Genomic DNA, 22,794 nt, shown 5'->3' on the forward strand with positions numbered 1-22,794 from the left:
TCTGTTCTCGAGTCTCGACGCTCAACGTCAACTCTTCCTTGCTAATGGTCCGCTGGGGCTCGCTCCCGTGCTCGTCCCTTCTAACAGCCATCGTTTATCTCCTGCTGCTGCCAGGCTGGACCTTGGCAGAGGAACAGGCTGCATTCGATTGTCATGTCGCCACTGAGGGCGCAAACTTTGATTTGACAGGGCTCTCTGGCGAGCATACGTTAAACCGGACAAGGAACACACCGCCAACGAAGATGGTGGATTCCCTGCGGTTCAATCTCTGCTCAGACCTCAAACCCCAGGAGGACGTTGCGGAAGGCGACCAAGTGGGTGGTAGACAATGAGTCTGGTATCTCCTCTTTGCTCATCTTCATTGCACCTAGTGTCCTAAAGGAGCCCGTGCTTGTTTGACTAGTGTGAATCAGAAATCTCAAGAATCCGATCGTATAATTTCAGTCATCACCCTTGCAATGGCTTCCTCTACACGCTCCGTAACCGCTGGACTGTCTGGTCAGTGATCTGAATTGAAAGTTCTTTCTATTCCCGCTCAAAAGAAAAACTTGGGTATTCAGATCCCAAATTCATCTCTATCTTGTTTGCCGGCCCCGAGTACTCGTCACCCTCTGAGTCTACTCCAACAAAACAGTTTCTGAACGTCACGGTACATTGTGACCCGAATTCAAAGTCTGATCCCATTTTTCTCTCCTACGACGACTCGTTGCTCGCTTTAGAATGGCGGGCGCCCGGTGGTTGTCCATCCGAACAAAGTCCAGAGCCTCCGAAAGACCATGATGACAAGGATGATCCTAAGGAAGAGAATGTAGGCAGTGGGCTGGGATGGTTCTTCTTAGTGTACGCGATTCCATTCCATTTCGCGATGACTTTCTGTCCTCATAATTTTGCGCAGAATACTCTTGGCATTCGTGGCTTATTTTGGTCTGGGAGCTTACTATAACTATTCGACATATGGTGCTAGAGGCAAAGACCTTATTCCGTGGGTCCATTCCCTTCAGTCACTCGCCCTACTGACATGACCTCTTGTTAGACACCGAGATTTCTGGCAGGAAGTGCCCTATATGCTCAAGGACGTTATCTCCCATCTTTGTTCGTCAGTGCATCCACGGCGATCATCCAGAGGGGGCTATGTTGCTGTATGAGTGTCTGCAAGGATGAAGGGTCAGTAGTGCTGCGACGGAGAAATGGTTTATTGGACTAGCTTATAGGGTAGTTTTGTAGTTAATGAATAATAATGACTTGATTCTTCGAGAAAATGCGTCGAAGAACGATCTAGGGAGTGCTATGACGTTATGTCGAAGCTACTGCCCGAAAAGGAGGAAACATATCAACGCGAAGGCGCTGGTCTGTTCTTTGCTCCCACGTCTCTCCTTGACCGTTATCGTCCGAGTGTAAGCTCCCAATGGTGAAGAAATACTATGTCATTATCGTTGGAGTCGATCCTGGTGTATATTTCGACTATTGGTGTGTTCTAATTCAAGTCCTGTGTCTGTATTCTTTTTGACATTGCTTCAGGGTAGAAGTCGCGCCTCTGGTGAAGAATCACCCGAGTTCTATTTACCAAAAGGTGGAGACTGAGGAAGAGGCGTGGAGGCTGTTTGAGAATGCTAGCCTTAAAGGACAGGTTCGAGCCCTGTCGTTTCCGCCCGGCTCAACCGCCTCGCCTGGGTCTCAGACCACTTCAACACGGAAGTCGCCAAGTAGTTCGGTTTCCAATGCCCACCACTCGTCGCCTACACCTGCCTCCAAACTGACTAGGTCTCGTTCTGATACGCAAGCGCGGAATGGTGCTTCTCCTGGACGCTTCAACTTGAGGGACCCGAATACTGTCTCTGCAGCTGGGAGAACGACCACCAGTCTAAATCGCGTGATAACTCTTTCAAAAACTCATTCTGAACCAAATCCTACTGCGTCCGCATTTGACTCCCTAAAAAAGGTTTATGTACAACAGCACACTGCCTCGAATGGAATAGAAGCGTCCTCAAATGTCGATGTACCCAACACGCCATTTCGTACCAGGGTGGAATCACCGCCTTGGTTAGCGTCATACCCAGACGATGAAATTGAATCATCTATATCATCTATTTCGCCTGCCTTAGGTCCTATAGCTTCCCCAGTCATTTCATCCAGGTCATTCGGGCCCTGTAGCCCTGTACCTTTCTCCACACCTCGACATGACAGGGAAGCTGTGGAACATACTGGTTATGATTCTTCCGAGCCGGTGAAGTCACCCACACCTTCTTTCCGTCGGCGGGAGGTTCGGGGAAGCAGGAATTGCGGAATAGATCAGACAACTGAAAGCAAGTTGAATGCAGCATCAGGAGGATTGTCAAAGAATTCCCGTTGTAATGGAGAAGTTCCTAAATTTCAAGGCGACGTGGATCCATTCGTTCAGCTTGTTGTTGACGAAGTCTTGAAGCGCCTCCGTCCTTCCCCCAGGGTTGAGGATGAGTTGTTGCCTGACAGTAGCTCAAAGCGCCCTTCTAGGCCAAACGGCCATAATAGCAACGCTCGGTCAGAGAGGCAGAATGGAAGGAAGGAAGTTTCATCCCCAGGCTCACATTCACAAAGAAGCGCGCCATCACCCACCTCAGGAGCAAAAAGCTTGCTTAGTCCAGGTGCACCTAATGGTTCTGTTTTGTTCCACCGCAGCCGTATGTTTCTTCTGTGCGCCAGATTGCGTTGACTAAAGAAGATCCCTAGGTGATAACTCGGGGTCCTTTAGAAATGGTCCTCTGAAACGAAACGGACTTTGTCAACAATGCAACGGAACAGGCTATGATGTCGGAGTTGCTGTCTCTGTTTTAGATGAAGCAGGGTTGAATCAACCGAATCTCGCTCCCTTTCAGCCGTATGATACTGTCCAGGATCCCAGGTCACCACTGATCACAGGCTTGAAGAAACTGGCGAGGTTCGTTTTCCTCTGTTAAAAGTCGCCCAATGACTCAACCCGCTTAGCCCTTTCACATTTCGTCGACCTTCGCCTATCGTCTCGAAAAATTTATCTGCAAACACGAGTTTTTGATTTCCTTGTTTTCTTCTCAATTATGCGATTTCTACTGTATAGTTCGTGCTCATCACCGCGTAGATGTATAGGTTATTATTATTTCCACTTATTTTACTTTCTGGTGTCGTGGATCTATCCGTTTTAAATTAAGCCTAGTGTTGAATAAATCCTCTGTATCCTTTCTGTGACGGCGAGGTGACGCGTGAATGATATTGCACTGCTACTCAGTCTATGAATAGAAATATCTGATCTCCATGCTAGTCATCCCTTCCCTCTTACTTTCAGCCCGGTCCTCCACTCTCCAAGAAACTCACTACTGGCAATGTGGGATCCTGATGTGTCTGATATGACCTTCAGTCCAGATGGGTCACGGCTGCTATCCGAGTCGTCCCTGATGGCGTCGGAGTCCACATCATCGCACACCAGACATGAACAAGGCGAACTATCTCTGTCAGATTTATCGCTGAGAGATAGAGATGACATCATGAGCAAACCCTTCAGTTTACTTGCACAGCCGGAACCTGTGACTCCACCTCAACAGACGAGCACGCTAGGTGAAGTTGAAGACGAAGGTGAAGGGTATGAGGAAACAAGTCTAGAACACACAGAGAAGCAGACGGGGAAGGCAAGGGAGGAGAAATTGCAGAACGATGTATTTATTCTCAAAAAGCTCAACGCATCCTTTTCTGCCTTTAATCAGGCAATGGAAGCGACGGGAAGTATCAATGATGTACGCAGTTTTTCCAAAATCACTTGCTGTTGATTGACACGATATATTTTCTAACAGAGGATAGCGATTCAACTGGCTCAAACTGATGCATTACTCAATAAATATATTGAGATATTGTACAGATCTGAAGACGTTTCGCGACTGATATTTGATGAAGATTGGCAAGGGGCTGAAGCAGTTAGTGTTGAGCTATATCTCATTCTTGATCAATTGAGCGTTTGGCACCCAGGACGAGGAGGATCTTGAACGGGAACGTGCTGAAGCCATTGAACGCGCCCGGCGAGAAGAGGAAGAACGGAAATTGGCCTTGCAGAGAGAAATGGAGCGGCGTGAACGCGAGGAACGCGAAAAGAAAGAGAGAGAAGAACGAGAACGACTCGAACAGGAGAAGCGCGATCGGCTTGCGGCGCGAGGAGGCTCGAGAGGGGTGCGAAGGACTACTTCTACGCGTGGGACGGGCAGGGTAACACGGGGCGCGGCGGGCAGTTCCAGGCAGAGTACGTCCATATAGCCCATTTGTGAGTCAAAGGCCTGACTATGTCTGTGAATGTTCTAGGCATGATAAGACCACCGACGAGCGGGACGTCCGCCAGCAAGACGACGACGGGATCGAGTCGTGGAGGAGGAGCGCCTGCTCGAGGAGTAAGAAGACCCTAATTAACGAGTCTTTACCTTTGTCACAAATCTGTCACACCTCGTATTTTCTCTCCTACAATGTCCAGAAAGCGAAACAGACCTCACGCATTAAGTGATTCAGATGGGTCTGGTCCCGACGAGATCTTGAACAATCATTTCGAAAACGACGAAGTGGACATCTCGTCTGCCCTCACAGGAAAGAAACGTAGACTCTCTCGGCCTGCCAACGACTGGGAGGAAGATGATGATCCCGAGGATTTTTCGCGCTTCATCCGGGAGTCCATCGTGAAGCGTGACACTAAAGAAGGCACGCAGATGGTCAAAAAGCTCAAGGGGAAACAGAAAGTGGTCAAAGGGGAGGTTGGCGGAGGGAGTTTCCAGAGCATGGGTAGGCACTTTGGTTACGATACCCAGGAAATAATAGTCACCACGAAAATAAGGCCTTCATCCATCTTTACTCAGATCTCTGACTTTGCAAGGATACCGGGTACCAACACCTATACAACGGTCGACTATCCCATCTTTGCTTGCCAATCCTCCACAAGACCTCGTTGGGATGGCTCGCACGGGGTCGGGCAAGTCCTTGGCCTATATGATACCTCTCGTTCAGCGGCTCGGTGGTAGACATTCAACGACGTTTGGTGCACGAGCCCTGATCCTATTACCTACTCGTGAACTGGCCTTACAAATTCTCAAGGTTGGTAAGGAGCTTTCAAGAGGATGGAATTCCACATCTGGAGATCATGCCGGCGACAAGGAAGGGCAAAATTCCAATAGTCAAAACTTGCGATGGGGCTTGGTGGTTGGTGGTGAGGGTCTGGACGAACAGTTTGAGATGATCACGAACAATCCGGATGTGTAAGTCTTCATTCCTCATCTTTTTTGTTTTATTTTACGCTGTGCTGAATAAAATATCCAGTATCATTGCCACGCCTGGTAGACTGCTGCATCTTATCGTGGAAATGAATTTGGATTTGAAATCCATCAACTACGTTGTGTTTGACGAAGCCGATCGCCTGTTTGAGATGGGTTTCGAAACCGCGCTCACAGAAATCATTCATCGCCTCCCTCCTTCTCGACAAACCCTCCTATTTTCCGCAACCTTACCAAAATCTCTTGTCGAGTTCGCAAAAGCTGGCCTGGAGAACCCTAAGCTGGTGCGCCTGGACGCGGATAGTAAAATCAGTTCAGATCTCAAGATGGCCTTTTTCTCTGTGAAAAATGCAGAGAAAGATGCTTGCCTTCTCGGTCTATTGCGTGACGTCATCAAAGTTCCAATGGCCGAGAATACGAGTGTGGACCAGCCGGAGGCAAAAGACAAGAAAAAGAAAGGCAAGGCAGATTATTCCAACCCCGTCACTGCTCCCCATCAGACTCTCATTTTCACCGCAACAAAACACCATGTTGAGTACTTGTCTACTCTACTGACCACTATCGGATATTCCGTCTCCCACATTTATGGTTCCTTGGATCAATCTGCACGCACATACCAGATGGACCAATTCCGTAGAGGTGTAACAAGCATCCTTGTTGTTACAGATGTAGCAGCTCGTGGAATCGATATACCAGTCCTTGAAAACGTTGTCAACTACGACTTTCCCCACGGTGGCAGAGTTTTTGTGCACCGTGTAGGCCGAACAGCTCGAGCCGGTAGACAAGGTTGGGCCTGGTCCTTCATCACTCATACTGAACTTCCTTATCTACTCGACCTTCAACTTTTCCTCGCCCGTCCTCTCACCAGTGTCGTACATGAAAGCGGAGACCGACCATACACTGAATCATTGGTTCTTGGTACGTTCGAGCGCGAAAAGATAGACGAGGACGTGGAATACCTCAAATCTCTCGATGATACAAATCATTCCCTCCCAACTCTGCGGGAGGTCATGAAGCGGGGCCATGTGATGTATGAACGTAGTAAAGGAAAAGCAAGTCCTCAAAGTTATAAGCGGGCCAAGGAAATGTCGAAAGATCCAAAATGGCAATTGGCCGGCTCAGATTCCGGCATACACCCGGTGCTTTTGAGAGGGGGAGACGCTGCTGAGAAGAGGAAATCGCAGGATGCAAGAAAAACTTTGTTGAAGGCGGTCAATGCTTTTACACCTTTGGAGACAGTGTTTGAAGTTGGGAATAAGACGGGTTCGGTCAATGCGGCGCTTATGAAGCAGAGGCGGAAAGCACTGCAGAAATCGGCTGCAAAAATTACAGCGAGAGTTACAGAGGATGAGGACGCGGACGCCAATGTAGTGTTAGAGAGTGATTTGGAAATGGCGGACGAAGAGGACATTGCGGTGAGCCTGACTGCAATTATCAATAGCATTTTCCTGAATGTTCTGTTCTGTTAGTCGGTGTTCAAGACAAAAGGGAACAGTTTCCGGGATGATGAATTTTATATGTCGCATTACCAAAAGGATGCATTAACAGAAAAAGGGTACAACTTCGTCCTATCTGTGTGATGACTTTCATCGGCTAATCTGGACTAGGTATTCCCTAAAAGACGGTGCTTCGTCGTTTGCTCAGCAAGCACAAGGAGTCAGCTTTGATCTTGCCGGAGATGATACCGTACAAAAACAAAAGAAACGGCAACTCAGCTGGGACAAAAAGAAAAAGAAGTTTGTCAAAGGTGACGGTGTCGGCGCTGATAATGTCAAGCTTGTCAAAACGGAAAATGGTGTTCGTTTACCTGCAAGTTATCGTAGCGGACGTTTCGAGGAGTGGAAAGCCAAGAACCGATTCAGCCTACCTCGGGTTGGTGAAGTCGAATCTCAAGGAATCGGGAAACGCAATGTTCCAGGAGGCCGCAAATTCAGACATAATCAGACTTCAACTCCCAAACCGCTTGACAAGTTTGGGAAGGATTATGAAAGAAAGGCTCGGCAGATGGAAAAGAAAAATGCTGCAGCGGAATCTTCAGAGCCCGAGAAGAACAAGAAGGGTGGCCGACCGAGCCGTTACGGAGGCAAATCTCTGACCAAGGTCAAATCTGAACTTAAGACGTCGGATCAGATTAGAAAGAAGAGGAACACAATGGAACACAAGATGGCCAAGAACGCTCGTCCCAGTAAAAGAAAACATAGATAACTATTGTAGAAACTTCATTCGTGTAGTCTGATATCATAGCATCAACTTACGATGCATCTGAGTACTCCCACTTGGCACCGCTGCCACGTACTGTTTGGATGTCCTTGCCATCCAAAAGGTCTACACCAACGCTTCGTAGCGCATTGACACACCACTCAGGATATCCAGTATCGCCAAAATAATCGGCAAAAAACGAGCGCAGATAGGTTGGGAACGAGTCTTCAATAATGGCGATCCTTACTCTTCCCATTACTTGTGCCTGGAATGTGACGTTGTGTAAAGTGATTGCTAGAAACAAATCAGCTTTTCATCCATCCAAATAATGAGAGGACGGGGGTACCATGAGCAGCTGCGGTTTCATGAGTTATAGTATGATGCAAGATAGCCTTCGAGGTCTTTCCTGTGCACGTCGGACAAGGACAATTCTTGTCGATTGGATCAAAATCGCGGGCGTGTTTACTTAGTCCTGTGGGGAATCTAAGCGGCACAAAAAAAAGAGAAAGAGCGGACTAAATATCTTACGGAGATTGAGCGGTCCCCTGTGTGTAAGTGCTACACCAAAGCGAGCTGTGCGCGTCGGAAAAACACAATCTGCCTTTAGTGCAACTAGGGTGTCAGTATGTAGCACAGTTTTATGATGGGAGAGGTATACCATATCAACTCCAAGAGCTACACAAACTAGGAGGTCTATCTCGGAGCATTCGTCAGAGTCTATAATATGAAATACATGTTGAACGAACCTTCCGCAAATCCAATCCCCATCGAATATCGCGGACCTGAAAGACGTCAGCATAGACCAGAAGGGAGGAAAAGAGAGTAGACTCACGGTCCTCGGGTAGTTTGTCTGCGCATTGCTTAATGCTAGGTGACTTGAGTTATTGCTGCGTGGTCTTTCAAGAGTTCAACTTACATTCTCCAGAAGACATCTAACGTGCATTGTCAGCTTATAACGGCGTCAGGCATCTACTCCGAATTTCACCTTTCTCTTCTCCTCCACTCAGGCCTCCAATCGCATATCCCATAACTTTACTTTTGCGGTCTATCATAGCATTAAGACAGCGATCTCGCAGAGCGGGATCAAGGGCTCCTTGCACGATCGCAAACAAGTTCTGTCGATCTGTTTTTCCGGATTTCTCGTGAAAGGCAGCACATCGATCGAGCCAACGGACCGATCTTTCCATTGCTTCCTCAACCCGGGGTCCAGTAGTTAAACTTGGAACTAAAAACTGGTAAGCGTATACATGAACTGAAAGTATATGAGTGCTCACCCACATCATCCAGCTGCATAATTATATCGGCACCTATTGAATGCTGGATAGACATGCTTTCTTCTGGCTTTAATAAATGTATCAGAATAACTATGGCTTGGAAAATACGAATGCGGAGCTTACGGTGAGCATAGTTGGTTCACCTGTAAACGGACTTGCGAACAGGGCTCCTTCTTCCGTGATGGTGGTGAATTTACTCAACGAAACAAGTTGAAAGCCTCCACTGTCCTAAATTCATACAACTGAGAAGGCTATACACGTAAGTTATTATAGATGAGGTTGCGCACTGTGAGAAGGTTTCGTTCCCATCCTTGAAATTTGTGAGCACCTCCAACCTCGTTAAGGACTTTCAGGCCTGGTCGTAGATTAAGATGGTACGTGTTGTTCAAGATCAAGGTGACACCGAGGGACTCCATCTGTTCCGGGGTTAATCCCTTGATAGCTGCCTGTGTGGCAACAGGCATGAATGTTGGGAGCATTGTAACGCCATCTGATTGAGAATGAGTAGGTGCGCACGAAGAAGAGGGCTATAAACGCTCACGAGCTAGAGTCATACGAGATAAACGCGCTCTTGTCGTTGAGCATTTTGCTATGACCTCAAATTGCATGAATAGTTGCGGGACGACCAAAAGAGGCTGTTAGGCCGAATTTGGCAGCGATCTCGTAAAGTGATCTCGTTGATTTGTTGGGTTCTGGGTCGGTTCAAGGGCGATAGACAAAAGACCGTAAACATACGGTCCTCTTCGGGAAGTCTTCCCTCGTCGTTTTCGTGAAAGACATTGCTGTCGTGGTCTTCCTGTGCTTGTTGTCCGGTAGTTGGTCGGGCCAACTATTCCTGTAGTGCCAGTGCCAACTAGTTGAGAAGTTGGCAATTCATTCCATTTCGATTGTCACACTTAGTGACGGTACACGTCGAGTGGCTGGAATCAGAAAACATTCTCAACGTTAACGACTATCTGAGCCAGAGTCATGCGTGCTCGGGCTTTTACAGTCCTTTTTATCTCGCTTCTGCCCGTCACTTCAGCCTTCTACCTGCCTGGTGCAGCGCCGACCAATTACCGCGAGGGTGAACAAGTCCCAGTTTTCGTGAATGCCCTAACTCCCATGCTGAGCGGGAGTGACGATCCCAAACTCGTATGTCATCCCTCAGGCATGCCGAAATATTCATCTAATGTTGTCATAGAAATCACTCATTAACTGTGCGTAAGCTTTAATAGTACCAACGAAGAATATATACCCTAATATTCTCACAGACGACTACTACAATCCTAAACTTCGTTTCTGCGAGCCTGATGATGGTGCCCAGTCCCAACCTGAATCATTGGGCTCCATTCTTTTCGGGGACCGTCTATTCAACTCACCATATGACGTACGTAGCTACAGTCACTTGTACATCTGCTTGAAATGGCTTATATCTCGATAGATCAAGATGGTTTCAGAAAATACAACCTGCAAAATGCTTTGTCTCCAACCCAATGTTACAGGAGAAGAAGCCAAATTTATCAATGACAGGATTCGAGAGGACTACGCCCTCAATTGGCTCGTGGATGGACTCCCTGCTGCAGAAATGAAAGTAGACGTCCGAAATGAAGACGTTTTCTACGATATGGGTTTCAATCTAGGAAATAATGACGGCCAATTTCAGAATCTCCCTGTTCTCAACAACCATTATGATATAGTGCTAAGGTATGATTATTCCTGGAGGTCACGGTCTCGTTGGGAGGTCTCAAGAATTTCAGATATCATCGGCCGACACCGGATACCTATCGCGTAGTTGGGGTCCTTGTATGGCCTTCAAGGTGTGCTGACATTGTTGCAACAATTTGGTCCGGGATATATTGACAATACATTAGTGTTGGTGGTCCGCAGACCAATGAAGCGATATGCGACTCCGACAACGAGCTCTCCCTTAATGAGGACCAGACCCAGGCAGTTCGGTATACATATAGAGTCACTTGGAATGTAAGTCGCCACGTGGCTTCTTGTGCATGAACGACTAACAAGTTGTAGGAGTCCGACACTCCCTGGGTATGTTATTGCAATAAATTAAGCCCAGATTCTTCGTTAAAAGCATGCTTCGTAGGCAACACGCTGGGATAATTATCTCCATATTTATGATCCTCGAATCCATTGGTTCAGTCTCATCAACTCCATCATCATCGTGTTTTTCCTTTGCGGTATGGTTGGCATGATTCTACTTCGTAGCGTCTCTCGTGATGTCAGTAATGTTTTCGACATCGCCATCACCACTGTTCTCACCTTTCATACTAGATATCCCGATACAATGCCATTGACGTCAGCGTAAGTCGAATGCTGCGGAAGTTAGTTGCATTTTTGATATTGGTGTTTTAGGAAGATGTGCAAGAAGACTGGGGGTGGAAGCTAGTCCATGGTGAGGTTTTCAGGACACCTCAAAACCCCATGTTTTTGTCCATCATGGTCGGTAACGGAGTGCAACTCGTCGCGATGGTTGGGATAACCTTAGGTAAATTTTAGCCATTTCACAAACGGGATCAAAATTAAACGAAGGTTTCTGGTAGTTTTTGCTCTCTTGGGATTCTTGTCACCTTCCAATCGCGGTTCTCTTGCGACCGTAATGATGGTTTGCTGGTCATTCTTTGGATGGTTGGTTACGTGTGCTTAGTTTGCCAATGCTTGATGGTTGATTTTGTTTACCAGTATTGGCGGTTACTTCTCCAGCAGAGTGTATGCATCTCTCGGAGGGCAGAACAAGAGGAAAAATGCATTTTTCACGGCAACAATATTTCCAACGTGGGTGCTGCAGATATTGTCTTAGAAGACCGAATTTAATAAAATTTTAGAGCCATTTTCATTATCATCTTTATTTTGAATTTTTTCCTCATCGTTGCTGGCTCTTCTGGGGCCGTACCATTTGGTGGCTAACAAATTTTATCCTTGGAAATGACGCGGAAGATCTAACGCTGTCTAGGCACGATGCTCCTCATCATACTACTCTGGTTCGGAATTTCTGCACCACTGTCTGCCATCGGTGCTTATTTCGGATCAAAGCATGGCGTATGTATGCTCTTTGTTCGACGAGCTCTATGCTGATCCCAAAACCAAGGCTGTTAAGCATCCTGTTCGTGTAAACCCTATCCCTCGTCAAATCCCGCCAGGCCCCAAATACCTCAGACCTTGGGTAAGCACTAAATGACAGGTCTGTATATCATATCTATTTACAGCGTGAATTGGTCAGGTTACTGCTATCTTAGGTGGTATCCTGCCGTTCGGTAAGTGACGACATGCTCGTCCTTCTTTCCTTATGTTCATTCCAATTTATAGGTGCCGCATTCATTGAACTGTATTTTGTTCTCTCGAGCCTTTTCGCCTCACGAGCCTACTATGCATTCGGCTTTCTTGCCCTTACAGCTTCGATTGTGGCGCTTACCACGGCTACTGTCACCATCTTGTTCACGTACTTTTCCCTCTGCGCCGAAGACTATAGGTAAGTCTTCGATGCTTCAAAAATATGATTTCCTTTTATTCAATATACGACAGGTGGCATTGGCGTGCATTCTTGACAGGTGGTGGCAGCGCCTTCTGGTTATTTGCATATGGTTTATTCTACTGGGGTTCCAGAATGTCTTTGGACTCATTATCAAGTCTCCTTCTTTACCTTGGCTACCTTTTCCTTCTCGCTCTTATGGACTTCCTCGTGACGGGTACTATTGGCTTCCTTGCATCTTATTGGGTTGTGCGACGGTTATACACTGCCATTCGCGTCGATTGAATCCAAAAAAATCCAACTAGACGTTTTGTAATCCGGCTATGGCCCTCCTTATGTATTTAATTCGCAACCAACACAAGTAGCTTTCCTTTTCCCGCTCGAAGAATTGCTATCCGGTCATCAATGAGACTTGAAGAAGGGACCATGTGCTGAACTTCTGGAACGATCTGATTGTTGAGATACAGGCCACGAGACGCGACCAAGGTTTTCGCGGCAGCTAAGCAAAAAGGGATCTTGATTGATGGCAACGAGCCAAATTCGGAGGTAGACGTACAATTAGAACTGACGAGTCCATACTTCGCGGCAAGCTTGGCTACCGGAGTACCCTGGAGCTCTTGAAAGTCCAACAATACCAAACGAGGATCGCCACCCAAAGCGGACTTGATATGTTCCGCTTGAAGACCGTGATAGTCGGAATCGAACAGCATTTTCGTGAGTGTTTCTGCGCGGACCATACCCTCACCTTTCAACACGCGAAACAGAGCAAGATGAGTTAACCCAATTAAATTAAATTCATTTAGCCACATACGCTTATGTACCAATTCAGTGACCTCAGCCGCTAGCCGTCTTTGTGCAGTCCGTTTTTCAGGAGCGAGCTTTGAGAAGATGTCAGTCGGCTTTTTCGACCCTCCGATCGATGACACATTAATAAACTTACTCGATGGGCTTCAACGATCTGGTCGATGGTGCTTCTCGGAAGAAACGTAAACAGTTTGAGGTATTTTTCGACGTCGTCATCGGTTACCTTCATAAAATACTGGATATGATGACCGTGTTGAATTATTACGTCCACAGAATGGGTGAGTTCTTACTTGATAGAAATCAAAGACGCTAGTAAGGTTGGGATTTAGCCAAACCGCATTTCCTGCGCTTTTGCCGAATTTTTCACCCGAGGAGGTAGTAAGTAGGGGCGTAGTTAGACCATAAGCGGAAGATTCAGATGCAGATGTATTTGATAGAGTTTCGTGACGTCCAATAAGTTCGAGACCGGCAACAATATTGCCCCACTGGTCTGATCCTCCGACCTGAACGTTGCATCCATAATGTTTGTGGAGGTGATAAAAATCGTAGGCCTGAAGGAGTTGGTAGGTGAACTCGGTGAAAGATAGACCGTGTTGGGATTCTAGTCGAGCTCGGACACTAAAATGACGGGTAAGGGAAGGTCGACGAAGAAAGATTGATGAAGAGGTATGAACCTTTCGCGATTTAGCATGGTATTCACCCGCACCTGTTTACCCACATCACGTAGGAAGTCGAGCATTGAAAAATTTTCATGCCATTTGAGGTTACTGAGAACCGTAGGGCTCTGAAATGACGGGGGAGGAGAGCCATCTTTTTCAAGGCGACGTTTCACGTATTCAAACGCATGGCGGAAGAAAGATTCTACACTCTGTATGAGGAGAGCTACATTGTCATCGAGCTGTTGGATATCTGCCTCTTGACGTTCTGTAAGCCTGCCAGAAGGGTCTCCCACTCGGCCAGTGGCACCACCTATCTGAATCTGAGGTGAATTTTAGGCATATGAGCATTGGAGGTAAAGCGCACAAGTGGAATGATACGATGACCCCGAATTTGGAAGTGCAGTAGAGTCATGAAGGGTATCAAGTGACCGATGTGCAAGGATGAAGCAGTGGGATCGACACCAGAGTACACGGTGACAGGCTTAGATTGTAGCGCGTGTGCCAGCGCATCTGGTCTGTAATGCGCATTAATGAAAGGGTTGAAGGAAATACGAGGGTGGTTAGAACCTTGTGACGTCTTGAATGAAACCTCGGTAAGCGAGGTCGTCGAGAAGAGGCACGTCATGGAAACGGCGACGGCTGAGCTGCCAGCTGTGTCTAAGAAATGGCGAGGAGGAGCGAATAAGGCGCGGGGCGGGAGAGAGCATGTGCATTCAGGGCTGTTAATAAATTTAAACGACGCGTCGAGGACCGGGAGTCACGCGTCTAGCATCATTTTCCTGGACCGACGTGCCACTGACGATTCCACTGACCGAAGCCGACAACGACCGCCTCGATTGTCGCTCAGGCGCGTGGAGAGCACAATCCAAAAGCGCAAATGAACATTCGCGGATTCTGATTGGATCGGAGCCAGTGATTGCCGAGAAGAACTGTAACAGTTTTGGCGATAAGGTTTGAGTAGCATGGCGTGGAGAGACCCAGCCGCCAACATCGCTACCTTTCTGTCTCTGCAAAAATGGGCTGTACGTCCTCCCGCCCTCTCGCGCCTCCCACTTCTACTGACAACATGCGCTACAGCTAACAAACCGCGCGGTCTGCAGGCGGCTCGCAAGCTCCGCGACTCCCGCCGTGAGAATCGATGGGTGCGATCTTAAGGCCCATCACATTTTGACTGCTATATCCTTATTCCTCGCTCTTGTGTAGGCGGACAAACTTTACAAAAAACGTGCGCTTGGAAACGTTTTCAAGACATCCCCGACCGGAGGCTCCTCACACGCTAAAGGCATTGTGCTCGAGAAAGTTGGCGTAGAATCTAAGCAACCCAACTCCGCCATCCGTAAATGTGTGCGTGTGCAGCTTATCAAGAACGGAAAGAAGGTTACCGCTTTCGTCCCTGTACGTGCTACACTCATCGAAGTAAATCTTGGAAGCTGACTCGCTGGAAGAATGACGGTTGCTTAAACTTTGTTGACGAGAACGACGAAGTCCTCATCTCTGGTTTCGGTCGCAGTGGAAAGGCCAAGGGTGATATTCCCGGAGTACGCTTCAAAGTAGTCAAGGTTTCCGGTGTTGGTCTTTTGGCTCTTTGGAAAGAAAAGAAGGTAACGACTGGCCTCGTTTCTGCTTCGGCCTATCGATCTGACAGCATAACTTACAGGAAAAGCCAAGGTCATAATCGTGTATTTTATCTTCTTTGTCTCTTCTGGTCAATGCGATATGACGTTGAAATTAGTTCTATGCCCTATGTTGTACATGCTCCCCCACATGCCACGCTCTTAATCTCATGAGCTTTCACGTTCATCAGCAACTTGCCTAGATTTGGAATTAGACGCCAATAAATCGCACATGATGATAGTGATGTTAAGAATAACTAGTCAAACAAACGCTTGGTGATGTCCCATCGGCAGTTCTTTGAGCTCAAGTACAGTCCATTGGATCACCCTCCTTATGTCCACCCTTTTACCCCCTCGAAGGCAACTGCCCCCACCCCCACCGCCGCGGGCTGCGCACACTCAAACTGCCCATACAGACGATTTTAATACCCGACCGCTGGGCCTCGTGGCTCGTATAGCGAAGCTCCAGCTTGACCAAACTCGCCCATTACGGGCATTGCCAAATACCAGTCATCAGAGTTCGAACCCAGGTCCCATCCTGCCCAAGGCATCTCCAGATTCATTTGCACTCGTTCTTGCTGGACTAGACCCGGAATATCTATTCAAGCTCCTTGCCCGACCTGTCCCACCCGTTTCTAAGGGGAAGCACGAGAATTACGACACGGACCGGCGACCTGTGCCTCCCCGACTACCCTCTCGTCATTCAGAACAGCCCTCGACTCCACATTTAGATTACGATCTTACCCCAGATGAAGATTTCCACGGAGTCACAGGGCCGGAAACATACCATGAGTCCTATACCCAAGAAGACGCAGAAGAGGACCAAACCACGGCGCCAGGCCCTCCTTTGAACAGTCCATTTCAATCAGGGACCTGCGTCAAGTGCCATGACTTTTCCACAGTCGATGCGCATGCATCGCAATTTCCCCGTCAATACGTGAGGTCTCTGGAAGACCTCGCGTACGATCTCACAAGCCCATTTGCATATGAGACGGAGAAGGCTAGGGCAATTTTTACGTGGATGCATCATAACATATCGTATGATGCTCAATCTTTCTTCGCTGGTACCGTCAGACCTGCCACTCCGCAGTCAACCCTGACTTCCGGTTTGGCGGTGTGCGACGGCTACGCAGGACTATACGTCGAACTTGCCAAGAAAGCGGGTTTGCAGGCCTATAAAGTATCGGGACACGGCAAAGGGTTTGGATACCAGGCATTAGCACCCGGAGAAGGGGTGCCAAAGGTTAGCTCTAACCATGCATGGAACTGCGTTCTCATGGATGGTGAATGGCGATTAATTGATGCAACGTGGGGTGCTGGATACCTCAATGGAAGTGGATTGTACGAGCAACAATTTGACCCAACCTGGTTCACATCTACCCCTGCAGAATTTGCAAGGCGCCATTTCCCTACCGATCCAACATATCAATTAATTGCGGATGAAGATGGGGGTCCTGTAGACTGGGAAGATTACATTCTGAGCCCGGAGGGTCCCACTGTTTGCAATGACTTCAACCGTTTAGATTTCTTCGTCGGGTTTTTGCAACCTACTTCGGCAGTCATCGAACGCGGTCAACCAACAACTTTTACTCTCTTCAAACGTTGTGAACATATGTCGAATCATGATGGCGATAATTACATCTATGTTCTGTTCGCACCTGGATTCCAGGAGCCTATACCACTCGAGCAGAATGTAGAAGGAGGATGGAGCCTTGTTCATCGGATATACAACGAGAATGAGGTGTCACTGATGTTCGTGTCCACTATTGATGGGCGGGATGCCAAAGGCGTTGGAATGCGGGGATTCAAGGCTGCCGTGGGTCGGAAGGCTATGACTTTTGGGGGATTAGCAAGGTGGAAAGTGGAGTAATTGAAGAGACGCCATCCAGTAGGCGAAGAGCATGTCTATATTAGTTATGCATAAGGTAACCAGACGGATTGAGTATGAGGCATCTATCTACCTAGTAAAAATAACGGTAACACTGAGGTTGATAATCGTCAAGAAACGTCCCAAACTCATGGTACGACAATACCCTGTGTCTCCAAATAGCGATGAAGATCCGCAACAAGCTCAATTTGCTCATCAACGGTAAGACCACTGACGATAGTCTGTAGAATAGTGCCAACTGTGACATGGTGCTCACGAATGAGACTGCTATAGTAAACATATGTGAAAACACCCATGAGAAATCTGCAAAATGAATTGAGCTGCTTTGTCAAGTGCTAAGCCAGAGCTCTCGATACTCACTGGCAATCCATTCGGTCGGTCATTCCGCCATGTCCCGGGATACTGTGACCAAAATCTTTGATTTTGAAAGCACGTTTGAACCCAGAGGCAAAAAAACCTCCAAAAGGAGCAACAAGTGACGCAAAACATGCCATCAACAGGAGGTGGAGGTGGTAAGGAGCATACGGTATCGCAGTGATGGTACGACCAAGCTTGAACTACCGTCAGCAAGCAAAGCAGCTCTCAGGTCAAAGAACATACCAGAGTGGACACGAAAATGGAAAATGGATGCCACAACGGTAGTTCTCGCCAGACGAAAACAGGGTTAGGCTTGCACTGGATTGAGTTCCAAGCACTGATACCCAGGTCATGGACAGGGCAAATCATGTAGTTGAAACGCATGAAGAGCGTACCCCAAAAAAGCGCGAAAATTAAGGTGCTGAAAAAAGCACCGACAAAACCTTCCACTGTTTTTTTCGGTGACAGTTGAATAAGTGGCGTACGGCCAATTGTGATACCCCAGATGTAGGCAAAGACGTCATTACAGATGACCAGCGACGCAGGAACCCAGAACCAGATCAGCCCTTCGAGGATGTTGTTGACAACAAAGTGGCTAGAAAATACAATAAGTAAACTGAAGACAGGTAAAAGCAATGACTGCACCTTGAAACGACGATCATCAAGAGAGTCATGTGCACCCAACAAAACAAACCAAACTGCTGCTTCAAAAAGCCTTTTTTCAGCGACATGACGAAGCCCATGAAGCCGATGACATAGAGAGTGAAACTGATCATGCGGTGGTTCGTAATGAAAGGTACAAGTTGAGGATCGGCGAAGACTACATGCTGGTAACATGGTCAGCAGAGTCGAAGAGACTTTTGATGACGTACCTTGAAGTAATATATGATACTCTCTCCGTATAAGAAATAGTTGGTGACGGCAAAGAAGTACCAGTTCAAAGTTTTACTCCAGGGATCTTTATCTTTTAAAGACTGTTTGTCTTGGGTACTAAGTTCAGTTGTAGCAAGACCAAAGAGTGCCGTGACCTCGCGATATGCCACGGTCTGACAAACCATCACAAGGATCATCATATAAACATGGCCCATAAGCAGAAGTCCTGGCAATGGAATAAGCGTCCTATTGAATACAGCCAGACATAGCCTTTCTCACCAATAAATCCACCAATCATGATAAGAGTCCATATGGTCCTCGTCAGAGCATTCTGACGTTTTTTTAACTTTTCAACGTCAGCGGTGGCGTCTTGTTGGTGTTGCGCCTCAGTGGCTGTTGTGACATCATGTGAAATAAGCATGGCTTCAGGTTCAACCTTCGCGACATCCACTTCTTCCGGAGTGTTACCAGCGTTCGTTGTGCTCGAAGGCCTTTCCGGTTCATATACCGGTTGGTCATGAACAGAGACACATTCCCCCGTAGGCTCAAGGACCGGCTCAGCCATTACCTCTGGCTCCAGCTGAGGCGAGACCAAAGGTGTGGACTGGGGAGAGGGAGTTACCTCCTCAACATTAGAGGGTGCAGAAACAGCTGACGGTGGAACGTGTGGTAGAACAGAGCCGTTTGAGGTGGCCTCGAAGGTGGGTACAGTATCTGAAATTGGAGAGTGCTGACGGTCCTCCACTCGTCGTTTCTTTGCCTCTGCTCGCTTTCGCAGTTTTTCCTCACGATGCACTTGCCGGGCAGCCTTCTTAAGGGCGGCTTTTGAAGGCTTGGTTTCCGCTGGTCTATCACTCATGAATTATGAAGGCGGTCATAGAAAGTGATGTGCTGGACAAACCTTTCTTCAAATTCCTCGGGTAACTCTTCTTCCTCTGTGTCTTCTCCAGGCTCTACTTCTAGAGCGGAAAACGCAGGGCTTGAGAAGAGACTGTGGACGTTGGACTGTCTGCTCATAGCTGTGTGCTGGATATCAAAGTTCGTGTCTGATGGATCCAAATGCGTGACACGCGACCCAACATCCGCTCGTGTCTGCTCGTGTTTGCTCGTGACACTACTCCAAAACTTTGCGCGAGCAAAATGCATACACGATATTCAAAATTGATTGTAGACAATACGGGCTATGTGACGAATAAATACCGACTCTGTCTAAAAATACACATTCAAAACCTCTAGAATTTCCAGTCCGGTGCAGCCTCCATCGCCCAAGGGACTTTGAAAAAACCACCAATCAGTCCATAGGTTAAGATTCAAAGGCAATCGACTCACATTTGGTAACCAAGGTCTTGGAGAAAATCTTTTCAATCGGAACGTTATGGGTTTGACACCACGCAGCTGTAATCCTTTACAGAAAATCAATAATTAGCACATCTCGACCATGTGGAATGGGACATACCGAGGATCGAGATAATTGATTTTACTGACCAACAATCTCGCGGTCAGTGTACATGAATATCAAGGTGAGCCATGGGACAAACCTCGTGCCGAGTGCAATCTCCTTCGTCTCGTCTCGATCAATCATTTGCAACTTATGCGCTTTGACTCTCTCCGTGAGTTTGTCGAGCATTTCTTCGATTTTCTCCGTAGTCTTTTCACGTTTTAGAGTCGCTTTCTTCGTTCCCCGCTCCTTGGCGAGACGATCAAAGTCATCCTCAATAACCCCTAAGCGATCCTCAAGGACACTCTTGTCCTGAGGCTTTTGTTGATCTTCAGCGAGCTTTTCATTGTCACGAGCGAACTTCTTCTCGGCCTTTTCAATCTCTTTCATTTTGAGCTGTTCTTCATGGTTGACGATCCAATCCTCATCTAGGTCCGACTCATCTTCGGCATACTTCTCGTTTTTCTTGTATTTTTTCTCAATTGAGAAAAGTGCGTGGCGGAGTTTCATGCGATCATATTTTAGCGCACGATACTGGGCACAGAAGTTAGTACGATAGTGTCCAGTCGTGCCAGTGGAAAACAAACCTTGTTCCTCATGCGCTCCATCGACTGATCATGTGTCTTGGGGGCAGTTCTCTGATGGTTACACAATATAGCAACCTCTCTGTTAGCCTTGTTATAAGCATTCAACTTTTCTTGCAATGTTGCATCAGTAAATTTGTGTTCATCGAGTAGGCGTTGGAATGTGCTTGAGGCATTGAAAGTACGGAATACCTTCGCAGTCAGCCCTTTCATTTCATTGTTAAGATGTTTGTTCAAAGAACTCGTCTAACATTTGTGTCGTCAGCCATCCTTGACAACTCTATTAGCAAAGATCCTTACGTTCACTCGATCGAAAAGACTATCATCGTCATTCTTGTTTTCCTTAAAAATTCGTATGTTCTTAAACACCTGCGGCTCCACCGGCACCTTGTTGTAATAACGAATGGAATCTTTACCCAAAAAATCGAAGATAACGCTATTTGGCGCTTCCAGTGTCACATGCTCACACCTCAGTGAGCAACAGCCCACAGTATCGGCTTCATCCTCGCCCTTTTCATTTCCAGCTCGGAGGGCCAACTTATCGATGAAGTACATCGCGGTCGCACGTTGTCGATCCGCCATCACCTTTGACTTTAAATCAGACTGATAATTTTGACGAATGCGGTCAACGTGATTCTATACAAAATTGATCAGACAGTAAGATAAATTTGATGCGCTACTTAGCCATACCTTCAGTTCACGAGCCTTCTCGAATTTTTGCATATCACTTTGCCCCTTAAGCGTGCTACCGGCGGCTAGGAAGACATATTTATGGTTTCCGTTGATATTTTCCGTCCAGTTAGCCAGCCAAGTGACTGTGTTGTCGTGCTGTAGAGCCTTCCAGTTTCCCGGAACGTTTGGTATCGGAATGGGTGCGTCCTTTCCAATGTTCAGGGTGATATCCTCAGGCCTGACCCGTGACTAGGAAAGACATGATGACGCTTGGCTATCATTCGAAAAAGTTGTTTTAAGACACCAACCTTCAAAGCACCTTTCCTTGGGTGTTCGCCTCGCCCACGAAATAGGCCTGGAGGTTCAACCCTGAAATTTCCGACCTTTTCCTTGCGGCCATCGAGTAAACAAAATGTATACTTTGCTTCCATATCGTCTTTGGCTTTTTTGGCGGCTTTTTTCTCTTCACTGGTCATCGCCTTCTTCTTTGCCTTTTCTGACTCGAAGTATTCGAATAATGGACGAAAATCACAAAGTTCGAATGAGGTTATCTTGGTGCCGTCTCGCTTATAACTTAATGAGCAACATCCAACACAAGTTAAGAATTCACCTACCGCAGGATGGTTTTTCATGACTTTCTTCCAGTCGTCAAAAAAGTTTTTGTTAAACACGGCATCTTGCGCATGAGGCGTTTCCAGCATAGCACCATAAAACCCTGCTACCTCTTCCGCCTCGGGAGGAAGGTCAACAGGTTTTCCTATAGACGATATGAGATTCTTTGGGGACAGACGAAATATATAACAGCACACCATTGTACTTCAATTTAACATGAGATGGAAGGGGCTCATATGGTGGAGGAAAGATAACACCGTTATGTTCTAACTTGGTCCACTTCATCGATCCGTCACCGTTTGGGTCTTGTTCCCACCAGCGGAAGACCTCTTCCTCCTCCTCATTCTTCTTACCTTTCCCCTTCATGGGTGAGGCGGGTCCTTCCTCTTTCATGGCCTTGCCCCGTTTTTTAAGTTTAGCAACCTCGAAATTCGGCTGTTCTTCCTTGATGACTTGACTTTTTCCGGCCTTCTTGGCGATAGGCTTGTCGTCGTCCGAGGAGTCGTATCCGGCACTCTCTTCTTTGATCTTACGAGACTTCCGAATGCCCTTTTTAGCCACTGGAGGTTTCGTATCTTCTTCCGACGACCCGGATGAGTCTCTCTGCCGCTTGGCTCTCTTTTTTGGAGGTTTTTTGTTTGCCATGCGTTCTTTACTGGGACCTTCCTTATTATTCTGCTTCTTTAACTTCGTAGACTTGGCAGGTGATGACGCAAGGGGAACATCGTCGTCACTTGATAGTGGGTCGGAAATAGCGCCATTTTTCCTCTTTCGAGGAGGGGAAGCCTTTCCCGGTTTCTGCGTCGCCTACAAGTAGTTTTGGATCATGACAAATCAACCGCGGCGCAAAATATTCATTCAACTCACCAATGGTTGGTCATCGTCACTCATTTCGTAGTCCTCTGGTCCTTTTACATGCCCGTTTGTCTGAGGTGCGTTGACACGATTGTTGCCATTGGGCGCGGACTTAGCTGCGAGTGGCCGATCATCGTCGGAGAACATGACAGAGTCGGTTGGCATGGAAGGAGATTGTCAAGGAGAGTGTTGTTGAGGTCCAAATGAGCGTAGGGGGCAGTCGACTTGAGGCGAGGATCAAGTAAGATGTG

General features: G+C 47.3%; 10 protein-coding genes across 10 annotated transcripts; 7 read left to right on the forward strand and 3 right to left on the reverse strand.

The window, feature by feature from the left end:
* The first annotated feature begins 25 nt into the window (after nucleotides 1–25).
* AGABI2DRAFT_192652 (hypothetical protein) lies at nucleotides 26–1,254 on the forward strand. The gene is made up of 5 exons (XM_006461052.1): nucleotides 26–314; nucleotides 372–498; nucleotides 561–840; nucleotides 896–982; nucleotides 1,034–1,254. The coding sequence occupies exons 1-5, from the start codon at nucleotides 45–47 to the stop codon at nucleotides 1,143–1,145; spliced, it is 876 nt and encodes a 291-aa protein (XP_006461115.1). The 5' UTR covers nucleotides 26–44; the 3' UTR covers nucleotides 1,146–1,254.
* Nucleotides 1,255–1,405: 151 nt separating this feature from the next.
* Nucleotides 1,406–4,397, forward strand: AGABI2DRAFT_118042 (hypothetical protein; the record flags this gene model as incomplete). Its single annotated transcript, XM_006461053.1, has 7 exons — nucleotides 1,406–1,467; nucleotides 1,519–2,657; nucleotides 2,707–2,914; nucleotides 3,272–3,740; nucleotides 3,798–3,917; nucleotides 3,970–4,237; nucleotides 4,297–4,397. 7 exons carry the CDS (start codon nucleotides 1,406–1,408, stop codon nucleotides 4,395–4,397), a joined length of 2,367 nt encoding a protein of 788 aa, XP_006461116.1.
* A 57-nt stretch (nucleotides 4,398–4,454) lies between these two features.
* Nucleotides 4,455–7,454, forward strand: AGABI2DRAFT_118043 (hypothetical protein; the record flags this gene model as incomplete). Its single annotated transcript, XM_006461054.1, has 5 exons — nucleotides 4,455–4,764; nucleotides 4,817–5,234; nucleotides 5,296–6,664; nucleotides 6,719–6,804; nucleotides 6,857–7,454. The coding sequence occupies 5 exons, from the start codon at nucleotides 4,455–4,457 to the stop codon at nucleotides 7,452–7,454; spliced, it is 2,781 nt and encodes a 926-aa protein (XP_006461117.1).
* Nucleotides 7,455–7,500: 46 nt separating this feature from the next.
* Nucleotides 7,501–9,330, reverse strand: AGABI2DRAFT_69071 (hypothetical protein; the record flags this gene model as incomplete). The annotated part of the gene is made up of 12 exons (XM_006461055.1): nucleotides 7,501–7,742; nucleotides 7,795–7,920; nucleotides 7,977–8,049; nucleotides 8,107–8,141; nucleotides 8,195–8,230; nucleotides 8,281–8,315; nucleotides 8,365–8,380; nucleotides 8,434–8,673; nucleotides 8,723–8,789; nucleotides 8,846–8,950; nucleotides 9,010–9,212; nucleotides 9,264–9,330. The coding sequence occupies 12 exons, from the start codon at nucleotides 9,328–9,330 to the stop codon at nucleotides 7,501–7,503; spliced, it is 1,245 nt and encodes a 414-aa protein (XP_006461118.1).
* A 339-nt stretch (nucleotides 9,331–9,669) lies between these two features.
* Nucleotides 9,670–12,847, forward strand: AGABI2DRAFT_192656 (hypothetical protein). The gene is made up of 18 exons (XM_006461056.1): nucleotides 9,670–9,856; nucleotides 9,906–9,921; nucleotides 9,976–10,091; nucleotides 10,146–10,408; nucleotides 10,462–10,521; nucleotides 10,576–10,684; nucleotides 10,733–10,750; nucleotides 10,806–10,940; nucleotides 10,994–11,023; nucleotides 11,075–11,207; nucleotides 11,263–11,347; nucleotides 11,402–11,494; nucleotides 11,545–11,618; nucleotides 11,673–11,758; nucleotides 11,808–11,882; nucleotides 11,940–11,973; nucleotides 12,026–12,188; nucleotides 12,242–12,847. The coding sequence occupies exons 1-18, from the start codon at nucleotides 9,692–9,694 to the stop codon at nucleotides 12,471–12,473; spliced, it is 1,887 nt and encodes a 628-aa protein (XP_006461119.1). The 5' UTR covers nucleotides 9,670–9,691; the 3' UTR covers nucleotides 12,474–12,847.
* Nucleotides 12,848–13,349: 502 nt separating this feature from the next.
* Nucleotides 13,350–14,493, forward strand: AGABI2DRAFT_136168 (hypothetical protein). The gene is made up of 4 exons (XM_006461057.1): nucleotides 13,350–13,610; nucleotides 13,667–13,965; nucleotides 14,016–14,166; nucleotides 14,219–14,493. Exons 2-3 carry the CDS (start codon nucleotides 13,837–13,839, stop codon nucleotides 14,055–14,057), a joined length of 171 nt encoding a protein of 56 aa, XP_006461120.1. The 5' UTR covers nucleotides 13,350–13,610; nucleotides 13,667–13,836; the 3' UTR covers nucleotides 14,058–14,166; nucleotides 14,219–14,493.
* A 145-nt stretch (nucleotides 14,494–14,638) lies between these two features.
* On the forward strand, nucleotides 14,639–15,512 carry AGABI2DRAFT_192658 (hypothetical protein). The gene is made up of 6 exons (XM_006461058.1): nucleotides 14,639–14,673; nucleotides 14,729–14,793; nucleotides 14,855–15,046; nucleotides 15,097–15,252; nucleotides 15,309–15,330; nucleotides 15,384–15,512. The coding sequence occupies exons 1-5, from the start codon at nucleotides 14,667–14,669 to the stop codon at nucleotides 15,324–15,326; spliced, it is 438 nt and encodes a 145-aa protein (XP_006461121.1). The 5' UTR covers nucleotides 14,639–14,666; the 3' UTR covers nucleotides 15,327–15,330; nucleotides 15,384–15,512.
* Nucleotides 15,513–16,135: 623 nt separating this feature from the next.
* AGABI2DRAFT_68968 (hypothetical protein) lies at nucleotides 16,136–17,134 on the forward strand (the record flags this gene model as incomplete). Its single annotated transcript, XM_006461059.1, has 1 exon — nucleotides 16,136–17,134. A coding segment is annotated over one exon (999 nt), but the record flags the coding sequence as incomplete, so codon positions are not given.
* A 146-nt stretch (nucleotides 17,135–17,280) lies between these two features.
* AGABI2DRAFT_70290 (hypothetical protein) lies at nucleotides 17,281–18,947 on the reverse strand (the record flags this gene model as incomplete). The annotated part of the gene is made up of 6 exons (XM_006461060.1): nucleotides 17,281–17,455; nucleotides 17,513–17,703; nucleotides 17,753–18,104; nucleotides 18,155–18,336; nucleotides 18,382–18,608; nucleotides 18,662–18,947. The coding sequence occupies 6 exons, from the start codon at nucleotides 18,945–18,947 to the stop codon at nucleotides 17,281–17,283; spliced, it is 1,413 nt and encodes a 470-aa protein (XP_006461123.1).
* A 579-nt stretch (nucleotides 18,948–19,526) lies between these two features.
* On the reverse strand, nucleotides 19,527–22,793 carry AGABI2DRAFT_185414 (hypothetical protein). Its single transcript, XM_006461061.1, has 11 exons — nucleotides 22,556–22,793; nucleotides 21,886–22,486; nucleotides 21,691–21,833; nucleotides 21,385–21,642; nucleotides 21,095–21,325; nucleotides 20,705–21,040; nucleotides 20,408–20,650; nucleotides 19,921–20,354; nucleotides 19,839–19,862; nucleotides 19,712–19,785; nucleotides 19,527–19,655 (listed from the first exon to the last, which is right to left on the reverse strand). Exons 1-11 carry the CDS (start codon nucleotides 22,706–22,708, stop codon nucleotides 19,615–19,617), a joined length of 2,538 nt encoding a protein of 845 aa, XP_006461124.1. The 5' UTR covers nucleotides 22,709–22,793; the 3' UTR covers nucleotides 19,527–19,614.
* Nucleotide 22,794: the final 1 nt, after the last annotated feature.

This window comes from Agaricus bisporus (genome assembly GCF_000300575.1).
Source record: "Agaricus bisporus var. bisporus H97 unplaced genomic scaffold AGABI2scaffold_5, whole genome shotgun sequence".
Classification (NCBI taxonomy): domain Eukaryota; kingdom Fungi; phylum Basidiomycota; class Agaricomycetes; order Agaricales; family Agaricaceae; genus Agaricus; species Agaricus bisporus.